Source organism: Eupeodes corollae, chromosome 1 (genome assembly GCF_945859685.1).
Source record: "Eupeodes corollae chromosome 1, idEupCoro1.1, whole genome shotgun sequence".
NCBI lineage: Eukaryota > Metazoa > Arthropoda > Insecta > Diptera > Syrphidae > Eupeodes > Eupeodes corollae.
This window is the reverse complement of record NC_079147.1, coordinates 173,795,094-173,808,629: the sequence shown is the minus strand read 5'-3', so window position 1 is coordinate 173,808,629 and position 13,536 is coordinate 173,795,094. Positions and strand designations below refer to the sequence as shown.

At 34.6% G+C, this 13,536-nt stretch overlaps 1 protein-coding gene across 1 annotated transcript; it reads right to left on the bottom strand.

Annotated features, from left to right (window-relative positions):
- Positions 1-44: 44 nt before the first annotated feature.
- Positions 45-1,786, bottom strand: LOC129939835 (testis-specific serine/threonine-protein kinase 4). Its single transcript, XM_056048000.1, has 5 exons — positions 1,526-1,786; positions 1,007-1,460; positions 750-899; positions 528-688; positions 45-463 (listed from the first exon to the last, which is right to left on the bottom strand). The coding sequence occupies exons 1-5, from the start codon at positions 1,551-1,553 to the stop codon at positions 162-164; spliced, it is 1,095 nt and encodes a 364-aa protein (XP_055903975.1). The 5' UTR covers positions 1,554-1,786; the 3' UTR covers positions 45-161.
- Between the last annotated feature and the right edge of the window lie 11,750 nt (positions 1,787-13,536).

The window sequence follows — 13,536 nt, the reverse complement described above, 5'->3', positions numbered from 1 at the left end:
ATTTACCAAATTGTTTATTTTAATGGCTTGGTTTTGAACACAGCAAAATAGGTTGGAAAAAAAATCAATTTAAAGTCAAATGTTTTTTTATTTAAAAGTAATAATAAAAACGATTTTTCTGCAGTTAACCAACATTTATTTTAATTTAATTTAAAATGTAACTAGGTACTTACACCCTTAGCTAATGAGTTACTTCCATTTTTTATTTTTTTACCATTAAACCAAGGATCTTCTTGTATTTGGGGTATGCGATATCTAATTTTCAGAGGTGCCAAAATGTGATAAATCAAATTTTTGCATTCGTTACTTGCCTTAGGCGATTTAGGAAAGACAAGATTCGAATTAACTCTTTTAAGTAAGACATGTACATTTGATCCATCATATGGCAGTCGGCCGAATACCATTGCATAGCAAACAACACCCGTTGCCCAGATATCCGATAAAAAGGGGTTATATGCAATTCCTGTTAATTTTATGTTAATTTTAAAATATGATAATTTGTTTTATATTATTATATTATGTTTGACCTTTCAGAATTTCTGGACTTGCGTAAGCATAACTACCGCAGAAAGTTTTCGAAAGAATAACCGTGTTATCGCTAGTTAAAGTATCTTTTCGAGCAAATCCAAAATCAATAATTTTTAAGTTGAATTCTGAATCAAGCAGAAGGTTTTCACACTTGATATCTCTGAAAAGTTCCACTTGATGATAATATTTCTTTAAAATATCAAAAAGTTTAAACAGCTTACCTATGTACAACACCTTTGGAATGACAATATCCGATAACACTAATAAGCTGTCGAAAAAGTCTACGGGCGCTTATCTCATCTAAGTACTTTTTTTCTCGTATATAATCAAGCATTGTACCATTCTCCGCTATTTGCATTACTAAGTATACTCTATGGAAATAAATTTTTAAAATTAACCTCATCTGTTTTTTTCTGAACTAAGATAGAATCTCGATATAAAAATGTCAACAATTTACAAACTTCAAATTTATACTAACCTATGACTTGTTTCAATGCTCTGATAGAATTGTATAAGATTTTCATGATGCAAACCCTTTACAGCGTCAATTTCTCGTGGCAGAAATTTCTTCGTGTATTCTGGTGGAGCTTTAAGTTTTGAAATAATTTTAACAGCTACTTCTTTTTGCAATTCTTCTGAGAAAGCAACCTTAACCTTAGCATAACTTCCACAACCAATAATTTTTCCCAATAAGAGACCATGTTCCTCTAAAATAGATTTTCGACTACGCAAGGGTTTTCCAGAATCGTTTCCAATTGGAAGGGGTGGCTCTTGAAGCATACCATCTTCGCTTTGATTAAAATATGTTCTTGATTCGTTATTAGGAGGCAATGAATTTTCGTTTTGCAAATCTATAGTCGATGTTGAGTTCCTAAGGACTTTGTTTTCTATCGTTTTATTGCTATCATCAAATTCGTCGTCCCAAGGATTACCTAATTTCGATTTTGAAATAAAACATAGTTCTGAATAGTTTTGAGAAGAATAATAATTTTGTTACCTGAATAACTTGCATTTGCAGTTGCCATTGAATAAAACTGAAATTTTGAACACGAGGCCGAAAAGTGTTGAAATGTTTACTTTTGTTTCCTTGAATTAATTTTTATTTTATAAATGACATTTTTATAAGCTTGTTTTTGTTTCTAAAAAACTTGCTAAGTTACTAAAGTTTTGTTAAATTTGCTTTTGTTTTTGATTAATTTGAACATTCGTACGTACGTGTAGTGCATGCGTCGGTACTTTTGGGAAACAAGTTTCTATTACCCTTATTTCAAAAAAAAGAAAATATATACAGTTGCTCCCAAAATTGAGTGTACACTCAATTAAGAGTTAGTTATTTGTTACTTTTTATATTTAAGATGCAATGTTTTTGGAAAATTGTTTTTATTTATATTTTTTATATTTTTTTTACGAAAAAATAAAAACACATAACTTAAACAATAAACAAAATGTGATTTTAAAAAAACGAGAATAATGTAATATTATTCAGACAGCAGCGAAGGAATTCTCGAGATGGAATCAATGGTGGCGACTACAATTCCAGCAAGGTTGAACTATATTGGATACGCACGTGGAATGTTAGGTCCCTAAACAGACTACGTGAGTTATATATATTTTTAAGGTGAATCAAAAGACGACCGTATAGTTTCGAGTTCCAAACTCAACTCAACTCTTTATTGCCAAATTAAATTAAAGAAAAAGTATTTTATTTACAAATGTATGTATGTATGTATGTACATATGTATCTAAAATTAATGCTTAATATGTACAATTGATATTATGAATTAAAAACTTATTTATGCTGATTATTTTTTATTTGACGTTGGAGTAAAGCAACGGAAGTGAGGTGCTTATTTACCTTACCATGAGAGTCGTTGCAATTTGTTAATATTGTCTTGATTTATAGACTCATCACTTTTCTTGGTAGGGTCAATATACGTTACTCCTCCCTGCTTTAAATCTGAAGTCTCCGGCTTCATATTGGTCACAATTTTTATTGTTTTATTTTTTGATTTCAATAATAAAAAAGTAACAACACCAATTATGCTTAATATTAATACTAAAGCCAGGCTTATATTTGAGCCATACATTATTTTCTTATGATAGTGTAGTTCTTTTATTTCTTCTAAATTTTTAACATTTTGCATAATTATTTTATTAAAATCAATTGGTTTAACAAACATTTCATTATTTTTATTTGACGGATAAAAATATTTGTCTGGTATAATTGTTTCATTAATACAAAATTTAGTTTGTTTTATTGTTAACGAACAGTTATTATAATTAATTAAATAATCTAATGTTAATGAAAAATTTCTTTGATCACAATTTTGCCAAATTACTTCTTTATACATATTTTTAAGTAATAGAGTTTTGTCATCTATTTCTTCAATGGTTGTTAAATTATTGTATGTTAAGTTAAATGAATTAGTAAAAATACAATTTTTACTTTTATTCAGATTTTTAAAAAGTGAATTTTCTTCGTATTTATATATTTTTTCATCTATTTCTACAATCATTGCTTCTTTTTCATTAATTTCCAAATGATTGGTGTTTGGTATTGATTTTATAATTTGTAATTTGTAATTTGTTGTTCGTATAAAATTTACCGGTATTTTGATGGCGAATATTAATAAATCATTTTTATATTGCATAACTCCTGCTTTTAAAAGTTTAACTGTAGGGAAATCAATGTTATATTTTTCCAGTTCTTCCAAAGTAAGCATACTTGGATGAATAATATTGTTCTTAGCGGCCTTTATGTTATCAAGAATTTGGTTTACTTTGTTTTCCAAAAATCTAAGCTTAATTGACTGTTCTAAAACTATTATTTTGTAATTTAAATTACGAATAAATTCATTTGTTGTGTTGTATGATTCTAAGATTTTAGTTCTATCACTTTCTATTATAAGTTTCAAATCGGATAAAGATTTATTATAATGTTCATTTATTTGTATTTGTTTATTAAGATTATTGATAGAATTATGGTTATTTTCATCAGTTATTTTGAGATGTTCAAGGATTTCTTCACGATCTGAATCGTCCATTGTACCAAATGACCATTTTTGTACTCTACCAACAATATTAATTAGACCTCTCTTTTCCCTATTTGATCTGATTAATGTTCTGAGTTTACTTTTTATTAATCGTACTTCATGATCAAAAATCTGTTTATCTTCTATTTTTAAAAGTGCTATGTTTAATTGTAATTTAATGCAAATTTGTAGCAATTCACTTGGATTAATTATGTGTAAAATAGTGTCTGTATCATTAACTATATCTACTTGTCTGATTCTTATTTTAGTGTATCCGTTCTCTTCTGGTATAGGATGAACCTGTAACAACCCTTGTACTGAGGTTATCATCATGAACAGCATCATTATTATCTGTAAATTTAGGTTTTCTTTTAATGTTTATTAAATGTACATTTTGTAAACCGAATTTCCTATAATTAAGGTGTACATTTTTGTTCAAACTTAGAGTTTACACATCATTTCTATGAATTTCGTAATAGGGAGTCCATACCTGCGAAGCATATTCAAGATGAGGACCAACATGGCAATTATACAAAGAAAGGGTAACATAGGGATCATTGAACTCCTTTGCCCAGCGTTTTATAAAACCAAGCGTAGAACTTGCCTTATTAACAATAAAATTAATGTGATGTGTAAACTCTTAGTTTGAAATACACCTAAATCTTTAAATGTGGAGACACGACAGAGTTTTTTCTGTGATATACAGTAGTCAAATATGTTACTGATTAGTTTTTTAGTGAAAGTTATAGTCTGGCATTTTAAAGGGTTGAGCTAAAGGCTATTTTTCCAACACCAAAATGTGAAACTGTCAATGTCGGCTTGTAAAAGAATATGATCATGGTTGGACTTTATTATTTTGAAAATCTTCATATCGTCAGTAAAAATGAGAAGTTCACTTGAGCGTAGACATGACGATACATCGTTAATAGACAGGATGAACAGAAAAGGGCCAAGATGGCTTCCCTGGGGAACACCAGATTGAGCAACAAACTGTTCAGAATGACAATTTCTAAATTTTACCTCGTAGGATCTGTTTTGAAGGTATGACTTAATCCAAGCTAAGAAAAATGGTGGAAAACCAAGAGCCTTAAGTTTAAATAAAATAATTCCGTGGCTAAGTTGGTGAAAAGCTTTAGAAAAGTCAGTGTATACACAGTCAACTTCATAGCCTGGTTCTAAAGCTTTTGAACATATGTTTGAGAATGTGAGGAGATTAGTAACGGTTGATCTTTTTTTCACAAAACCATGTTGCTGTTCGCAAATAATATTTTTACTAAAATATGCTACGCTTTCACAAACAACTTGTTCAAATACTTTAGGAATGCAAGAAAGCTTTGCAATGGGCCTGTAGTTGCTTATATCCGACTTGTTACCTTTCTTGAAAATTGGTGCTAGAAATGACTTCTTCCATATACTGGGAAATTTGCCTGTTTTTAGAGAAAGTTTGAATGAAAACGTAAGAGGTTCAACTAAAGCATTACTACACTTTTTTAGTACTATCGGGGGAATACCATCAGGACCGGCTGAGCAGTCATCATTCAACGTAGATAAAAGATCAAGGACCGTACTCTGTAGCACAGGTATGTGGCTACAGCTAGTTTGCGAAAAAGTGTGATTATTATGAAAATATACTTCATTAACTTCTTGAGGGCTATTAACAAATGACTCACGGAAATTCGTTGCGAAAGCGTTACAGATATCAAAAGTTTTATCTAACGAAAGGTTCTTGTAAGTGAAGTTAACTGGAAAGCCATCTGACTTTTTCTTTGAGTTTACAAAATTCCAAAATTTTTTAGGATTCTCTTTCAAAGATGTGGCTAAATCAGTAACTTAACAAGCATATACAAAATTAGAAAGAGATTTAAATTGGTTAAAGAGTTTAACATAAAAAGAGAAGTTGACTGGAGACAGAGTTTTGAGATACGTTTTCCATGCCTTATTTCTTTTGTTACGCATTAAACGCAATTCTTTCGTGTACCAAGGATGGCTAAAATTTGTATTTCTTGATTTCTTTATCGGTACATTTTTTTCAAAACAATAATTAAGGATCCTATAAAAAGTTGAAACCGCTTCGTCATTGTTAGAAAACGTAGTGTATCAGCAATTCCAGAAATGGTTAAATCTTCAGACAACTGCTGGAAATTGGCTCTTCTGAAATCAAAATTATATAAGCAATCAAAAGAATTACTGTGATTAGTAAGGTGATTGCTTTAGTCAAAAAAAATAATCTTTATCTGCAACATAAGAATAAATTCCATTTCCCCTGGTTAAACATACTTGACTAGTAATTCTTTAATTTCGTGTTCTTCATTTTGTGGATTAATTTCTATTATTCTTCTACCATGAAGTTTCTCCATTTCTTTACATGGTCTATATGTTAAAATAAATTGTGTTTTGTACTTGTTAATAATTTCGTCTTTTATACAAATATGATCCTGAAGCTGTTCCTCTACTAAATGGATGGTATCAGATAGGTCCATGTTAGATTCACTACTATTTCCATCACATATCTTAGGACTATTTTCTAGCCTGCTTAGAAAATCAGTTATAGTGTTCTCTTTCCCTCTTAAATATTCGATATCAAAGTTGTGTTCTTGTAATTTGAGAATCCATCTTTGATTTCTTTGGGTAAATTCTTTTCCTTTATATTTTGAATTTAAATATTTTATTGGGGCATGATCAGTCACGATTTAGAACTTTCTACCATATAAATATGGCCGAAAATATGTAACCGAATAAATTATTGCCAAAAATTCTTTATCGGTTACACTGTATTTTTGTTCATGTTTATTAAGAGTTCTAGAGACGTAACAAACCGGATGACCGTCTTGTGAGAGAACCGCTCCGATGGCATAGTCACTAGCATCTGTTGTAACCGTAAACTGTTTGTCATAATTTGAAAATTTCAAGATTGGATGTGAAGATATAAGAATTTTAAGCTTTTCAAAAGCCTCTATAAACTGAGAATCTTTGGTATTAATTTTAATGTCTTTTTCAAGTATTTAATAAGTGGATACGAATCCCGTAATTCCAAGAAAACTTTTTAGCTGTTTTTCAGTTTTTGGTAACACAATTTTTTGAATGTCTTCAATTTTACTGGGATTAGGTATAATACCATCTTTGGTCAGAATTTGCCCTAAAAATTTAGTATCCTTCTGCATAAAGCTGCATTTATCGGTTTGTATTTTTAAGTTATGTGTAGATAGAATTTTGAAAATTTTGTCTTAGAGTTGTTGAATACACTAGAATATCGTCAAGGTAAACAGCACAGATTACATTAATGCAATCCCTTTATATTTCATTAATTAAACGGTGAAATGTTGCGGGAGCATTTGTTAAGCCAAATGGCATTCTTAAAAACTCATAAAGGCCATCTGGTGTGACAAAAGCTGTTTTCTCAATGTCTTCTTCTGCTACTAAAATTTGGTGGTAACCCTTTGCCAAATCAATTGCAGTGAAGTACTGAGTTTTTCCGAACTTGTCCAATATGCTGTCCATATTGGGAAGTGGTTGTTTGTCATCAATTGTAATTTGGTTGAGTCTCCTGTAATCGACAACTATCCTGAATTTTTGGACGCCAGAACACTTTACTATTTTTTCTTAAATAGGGTGAAGGTGTGGACGTGGTTTGGAAATACAATTTTTAAATCGCTTTTTTTTTGACTACCGATAGGGGTGAAGACAAACAAAAAATACTTTACTTTAGTACGTTTCTTCGCGATCACTAAATTTTATTTTGACCACTTCGTATCAACTTTCGGTAAAAGTATATTATGAATTAAAAACTTATTTATGCTGATTAATTTTTATTTGGCGTTGGAGTAAAGCAACGGAAGTGAGGTGTTTATTTACCTTACCATGAGTTGCAATTTGTTAACATTGTCTTGATTTATAGACTCATCACTTTTCTTGGTAGGATGAATATACGTTACTCATGCGGCTGAAAAATTAGAGGAGGCCCTAGACTGCTATAAAGCAGACATCACCGCCATTCAGGAACTACGATGGGATTGGCTGGGCAAAAAGAGGATAAAAAACAGCTACATTTAGTATGGTGATTGCTACCGAGAAAACCAACAGCGCTTTTTTGGCCAGACTTAAGCAAGAAGTCTTGAGCTATAGGTGCATCAACGAGCGTCTCATGACCATCCGCATCAAGGCTTAATTCGGCAACATTAGCCTGATATCAGCGCACGCACCCACAGAAGAGAAGGATGGTGACTCCAAAGATATTTTCTTCGAGCTCTTTGACAAAACATTTGAGCAATATCCTAGCTACGATATTAAATTTTTCCTGTGCGATTTTAATACCAAGCTAGGAAGGGAATATATAATCGGGAAAAACAGCGTGCACGACAACACTTCTGACAACGGATTCAGGCTCATAGATTTTGATACGGTGCGAAATGTCATGGTAGCCAGTACGAGTTTTTCACACCTCAACATCATATGATCATATAGCGATCAACGCCAAACACGCTTCCATCATCATGGATGTCCGAACTTTCCAAGGAGCTAACATCGACTCGGACCACTACCCCGTTGTTGCCAAGGTAGCACTTCGGGTTTCCAGACCCAACGCAAAACAGGGAGGTGCTGGCAGAAGGTACAAGGTCGAATGGCTACAATCACAAGAAATCGCCAAATCTTTCTCTGACCGAGTTACAAGTTACCTCTCTCGAAGTTCTGTACCGCCAATGTATCGAAAACCAGTGGCAACATTGCCAAGATGCAATCAGAGAAGCCGCCTCTGGCGTGCTGGGTTTCAAGCAACTACCAACAAGGAACCCCTGGTTTGATGAGGAATTTCGGCAGGCAAATGCAGCCAAACAACAGGCACGAGAGCTGCCCATGAGCAGAAGAGGCGAGAGGAACACCGACTTATCAAAATGGAAAAGAGAGGGCATGCAAATGGAAACATCATAGTGGAACCACAGTCAATACTGAGGATATGGAAGGACCACTTCTGCAGACTGTATAACGGCGACGAAGAACTGAATTCCGCTGTCAGGCAGGATGATCCATTGAACATAGACGACGAAGGCCAGCAATCCCGTCTTAACGACTTAGACGAAGTAAAGATTGCCCGCAGATGGCTTGAATGCCGAGCTCTTTAAAGCAGCTGGAGATAAATTGGTTAGGAGCATGCAGAAACTTATCTGTAAGATATGGTCGGAAGAAAGCATGCCCGATGAATGGAGCCTCAGTATCCTGAAAAAAGGAGACCCTCTAAACTGTACCATCAATAGAGGAATCAGTCTACTTAACATCGCCTACAAAATCTTCTCTGTCGTAATATCTGAACGTCTTAAGACCATCGTCAACAACTTGATAGGTCCACAGTCGATCAAATATTCAAACCAGCGCTGAGATCAAACGAAGAATAACTCCTTCTAACCGCTGTTTCTTTGGGCTAAGAAAGCAATTGAATGGCAAAGTCCTCTCTCGAAGGAGCAAAGTGTCGCTATATAAGACCCTTATCATCCTGTTCTGCTATACGGTGCAGAAATATGGACTATGATAAAAGAGGATGAAAGCACCTTGGGTCGGTTCGAGAGAAAAGTTTTTCGTGTGATCTTTGGTCCCGTATGCATTGAAGGGAAGTGAAGGAGAAGATAGAACAACGAGCTGCACGGGCTGTAAGTGACGTAGACTTAGCCAGAAGGGTAAAAGTCCATCGACTAAGATGGCTGGGTCACGTAGAGCGCATGGAAAGCAATGCTCCGGCCCGGAAAGTTTTCGAGTCCACACCCACAGGACAGCGCTGTGTATAATTTATTGTATATTAATAATAGCATACTTACAGTTTTATGGATACAGTTTTAAATTTCAAAACATAAGATGCAGTAGCAAGTCCGTGCGACACGGTTAAAGTTACACTTACATATTTAAATTTAGTTTTAAAAGAAGAATTTAAGAATTTGTTAAGAATATATTAACAATTTGTTTCATTTACCACAAAATTAGTTGCTGTTAACATTGTTTTTGTGTTTAATTTAATTTTATAAAAATTCAGATTCATTTATTCACAAGATATACAAATCTACCATAAATAATACTATATTCGTTTAAATTTTCAAATATCTTGAAAGTCAAAAACTTTAACTTGATTGATTACATATTTTTGTAAGTTTCATAAATAGCAATTAGGCTTGCTACAAAAGTTATGGTAACGGGCACTTAATTCATCTGGGAATTAGATTCATCGCTGATTTTTCTGGTGATGTTGTTTTCGATTTAAGGTACTTACTTTCGTACATTATTAGGGGTTGAAAAAAAAAGATTTGTAAAGTATTAATATTCTTCTTAATTGTTATGACGCAAGTCATTTAGCGTTGCATAACCCCCATACATCTGTCATGTAGAACTGTATTTACGTGTTTTAAAAGACCATGAAATAAAAATAAAATTTTCGAAAACTTAAAACTAAATCAAAATCGTCAGTTTATTTCAAAATTCAGTTTTCGAGTTTTCATGAATAAAAATCATGAAAATACATTTTTTTCCCCCGGAGTTGAAGTTAATTCCCAGAGGTGGAGTAGTTCCCATAAAGTTAGTTCCAAATTTAAGGGCTCCAATGTAAAGTTATCAATGTGGATGACATCTCTACCTCTAATTTTCTTTGAAGGACTCATTCTAACTTCTATTAATTTTTTCTATTCGAAACCGAAAAAAAGAAGGAGTTGAGTCCTAAGTAATTGACCATGCTTACAACTTATTTTATGCATTGATCAACAAATAATGATTTTAAAATTTAGTGTTAATCATCAGCAATAAGCTTGGCTTGTTTAAAAAATGTGCTAAGTTAGATTCCACTCGTATTATCCTCAAATTAAAAGAGGACCAAATTGAAACTCGTAGCCATTTAGAGCACCATATTCGCAAATATACGTTCCTCACACTTCAACAGGCAAATTAATAGATTTTTTGCGTTCAAGCACTTGTGTTTTTTTCACCTCCCAAATCTCTATACCCCCAGTACGAATTTTTTGAAGTCAAAATCCACATATCTACTTACAAAAAGTCTGGGTAAAAAAGAAAGTACCTATATAGGAATAGAAGAACCTGCTTTTCAGAGAATATGTATATACCATAAAGTGTTTTAATTATTAATTTCCGGTCTTTCAAGCCAACATAACTGTTGGTATGAGCAGTGCATATGTGCACTGTGCATTTGTGAAATGTATGATGGCTGCTCACCCTACTCCCACACACATATGTATGTACTAGTATGTGAAGGGTCCCGTCCGAATGCGAGGAGCAGTGAGGAATGATATTCAATGTGCAAATATCCGTCCGCCATGAATATTTCGGGAACATTTAAATCTGCCAGGAGCACATATTGCTGGGAGAATACCTGCGTATTCATCCGCGCCGGAACACCGGGCTGTAGCCCGGTTAACAAAATAAAATAAATTCCCAGAATTTATTTCCGGTTATGTGAGAATTTATGCGGCGGGCTTCAGCACTGATAGCGTCATTGCATCTATGTACATACATATGTATATACGCTACACCGGAAGAAAAAATTTAAAAGCCACCTTTAATCTCTGTCACTTCAATGTGACAAATCGTATAATAAAATCAAAAACTTTTAACAACGTCTAGCCTATAATAACTTTCTAACTTTCTAGACTTCAAAAATTATACAATAACAAATTGAAGGTTGAGTTTTTTTTCGGTATTATTAACATTTAATTTTTATGAAATGAAATCAGGACATCGACGGTTGTTGCAATTTTGTCCGGCTAAGGCAAACACCAATTTTGTAATGGCTGGAAATAAAATTAAAAATTAAAGTATTTCAAAAACTTAGATATTTTTGCTGTATTTTAAGAGTAGAAAAATCAAGTCTTAATTGAACTGTAGAGTGTAGGCACCAATATGTATCAATCACACATACTGAAATTCAGGTACTGATCAATTGTAATTTAAATATTCAGAGCAAAAGAAATGAAAAAAGGTAGAAAATATGTACGCAATAAATAATCAATATGTTCATTCTAAAAATGTATAGTATAGTAATTTTAAAGGCTTTGTTCTGATCCTTTGAGTCTGAGAATGAACCCAAGAGTTCGTCCTCGCTCGGAAGGATCATGTGGATGGACTGTCCACGACTTTTGTAGAGGGTGCAGCCGCGATTGGAGAGGACAAGGGTGCATCCTCACCCTCTGTAAGGAAAGAAGACGACGTCCCAGGTTCACCAACCGCTAGTTCACCTTCGGTAGTTTTTGGATGCCCGCTTTCCGCGTTAACCTCATCTTTTTTATAAATTCGAATTTTAATGGATTCGAAACCATAGTTTATTGAGTACCACAATGGCGCTCCTATAAAGACCCTTCACTTCCTCTAGCTTGGCTATTTTCCAGTTATGCGTCGGAAGGGACGGGTTACACACTTTGCCCATCTCGAGAATGTCCTCGATACCAGCAGGTTCAATCGGTATCCAGATGCGGGCTCTAAGTCTGCTAGGAATGTCTTCCACAGCGACAACCTCGAGCTTCGCACCTGGCTAAACTTCACCTTACCGGCTGACAGCAAGCTTGTAAAAGTCACAAGATCTCTGGTCGCCACAAACCATGAGTTTGACATGGCCTTGATGCCAACCTGGAAGCTCTCTCAAAATGCTCAAAAAGCCACCCGAGAGCTTAACCTTGACCAACTGCCAACGATCAGCCGATATTGTGCCATCATCGTCGCTCCTGTCAATGACCGCAACCACGACTTTGCCCTTCGCGACGCCACTGAAACTGGATTGCTTCCTGATGGGATTGAGGGGGGTGCTGGTGTTATGCACCCGAGGCCGCTTTGGTGTCGGTGCGGCCCCCTCAAGAGACCTTTCTCTCTTGGACGTAGAGTCCTTATTGGATCTTGTTGAAGCAAGTATGCTTTTGGCCCATTCGACGCTAGCGGTTTGCTGCGGAGTCTTTTCAGCCCCCGATGATGCACCAGAGACCTTCAAGATTTTCGCCGCTTGCCTATGGGAAGGCTTTTTGAAAGTTTTCCATTTCTGGAATTATTCTCACTAGTAGTGGTAGGACTATTTTTCACAACCCTTCCACTACTGAAATTAGGTATCGCTACCTTTTTATTCTCGTTGCTACCAACAGCAGATGACGGTCCAAGGTTAGCCACTACTCCGTTCAATGTGCTGGCCGCAAGAGATACGACAGCAGGCTTTGACACCAAGCTGCCGCCCGGTCCTGAAGAGATACCGGTCTCACATGTGTTTTTGTTTTTGTTGTTTGTTTTGTTCATATTTGGTCCCACGAGACGCGAAGAAAAAAAGGTCCATCTGCACAGAGATTCGCATGTACAGATAAGGCTAGTTAATCCGGATGTCGCCAGGTATCCGGATACTCCGTTAGAGACTGGGCTATTTTTGAATTGGGCCCCCAGCCAGGCTGATCATCGGCACGGGTCGATTAACACCTTAGATTCAGCCCAATAATGATGAGAGGTGGTTGGGGAGGAAGAGAAAGGGTGGGGAGTCAGTTGATGTTAATTCATCATTCTGACGTGTAAGGAAAAGATTGGGATACTGTAACAGCAATTCAGCTAGGTTACCTACAGTGAGAAGGAATATAGGAGATAGGACCGTTGCTAGCTTTTTCGCCATTACAAACGTGGGAGGTGGGATGGGAGTTGGTGACATAAACGTAGGCGGTATGCCTTGTTTATGTGGGAGTGGATGATGATTTTGGGAAGGTAGAGGGATAAGATAAGTATACCCCTAAAATATTTGAAAAAATGTTCTCCATTTAATTTCTATCAAATGATCATAATGATATTAAATTTCATAATTTAACAGTAATTCCTGCATTCTTTTATATAACAATGTTTTTATACCAGTTTTTTGGGGACTCAAAGTTATACATACATATGTATGTTCAATGTTCTTTCCGAAAACGTTACACATAACTCGCTTGAATCTTTAATATTAAGATACTGAAAACGTTTAGTTGAACATGGGTTT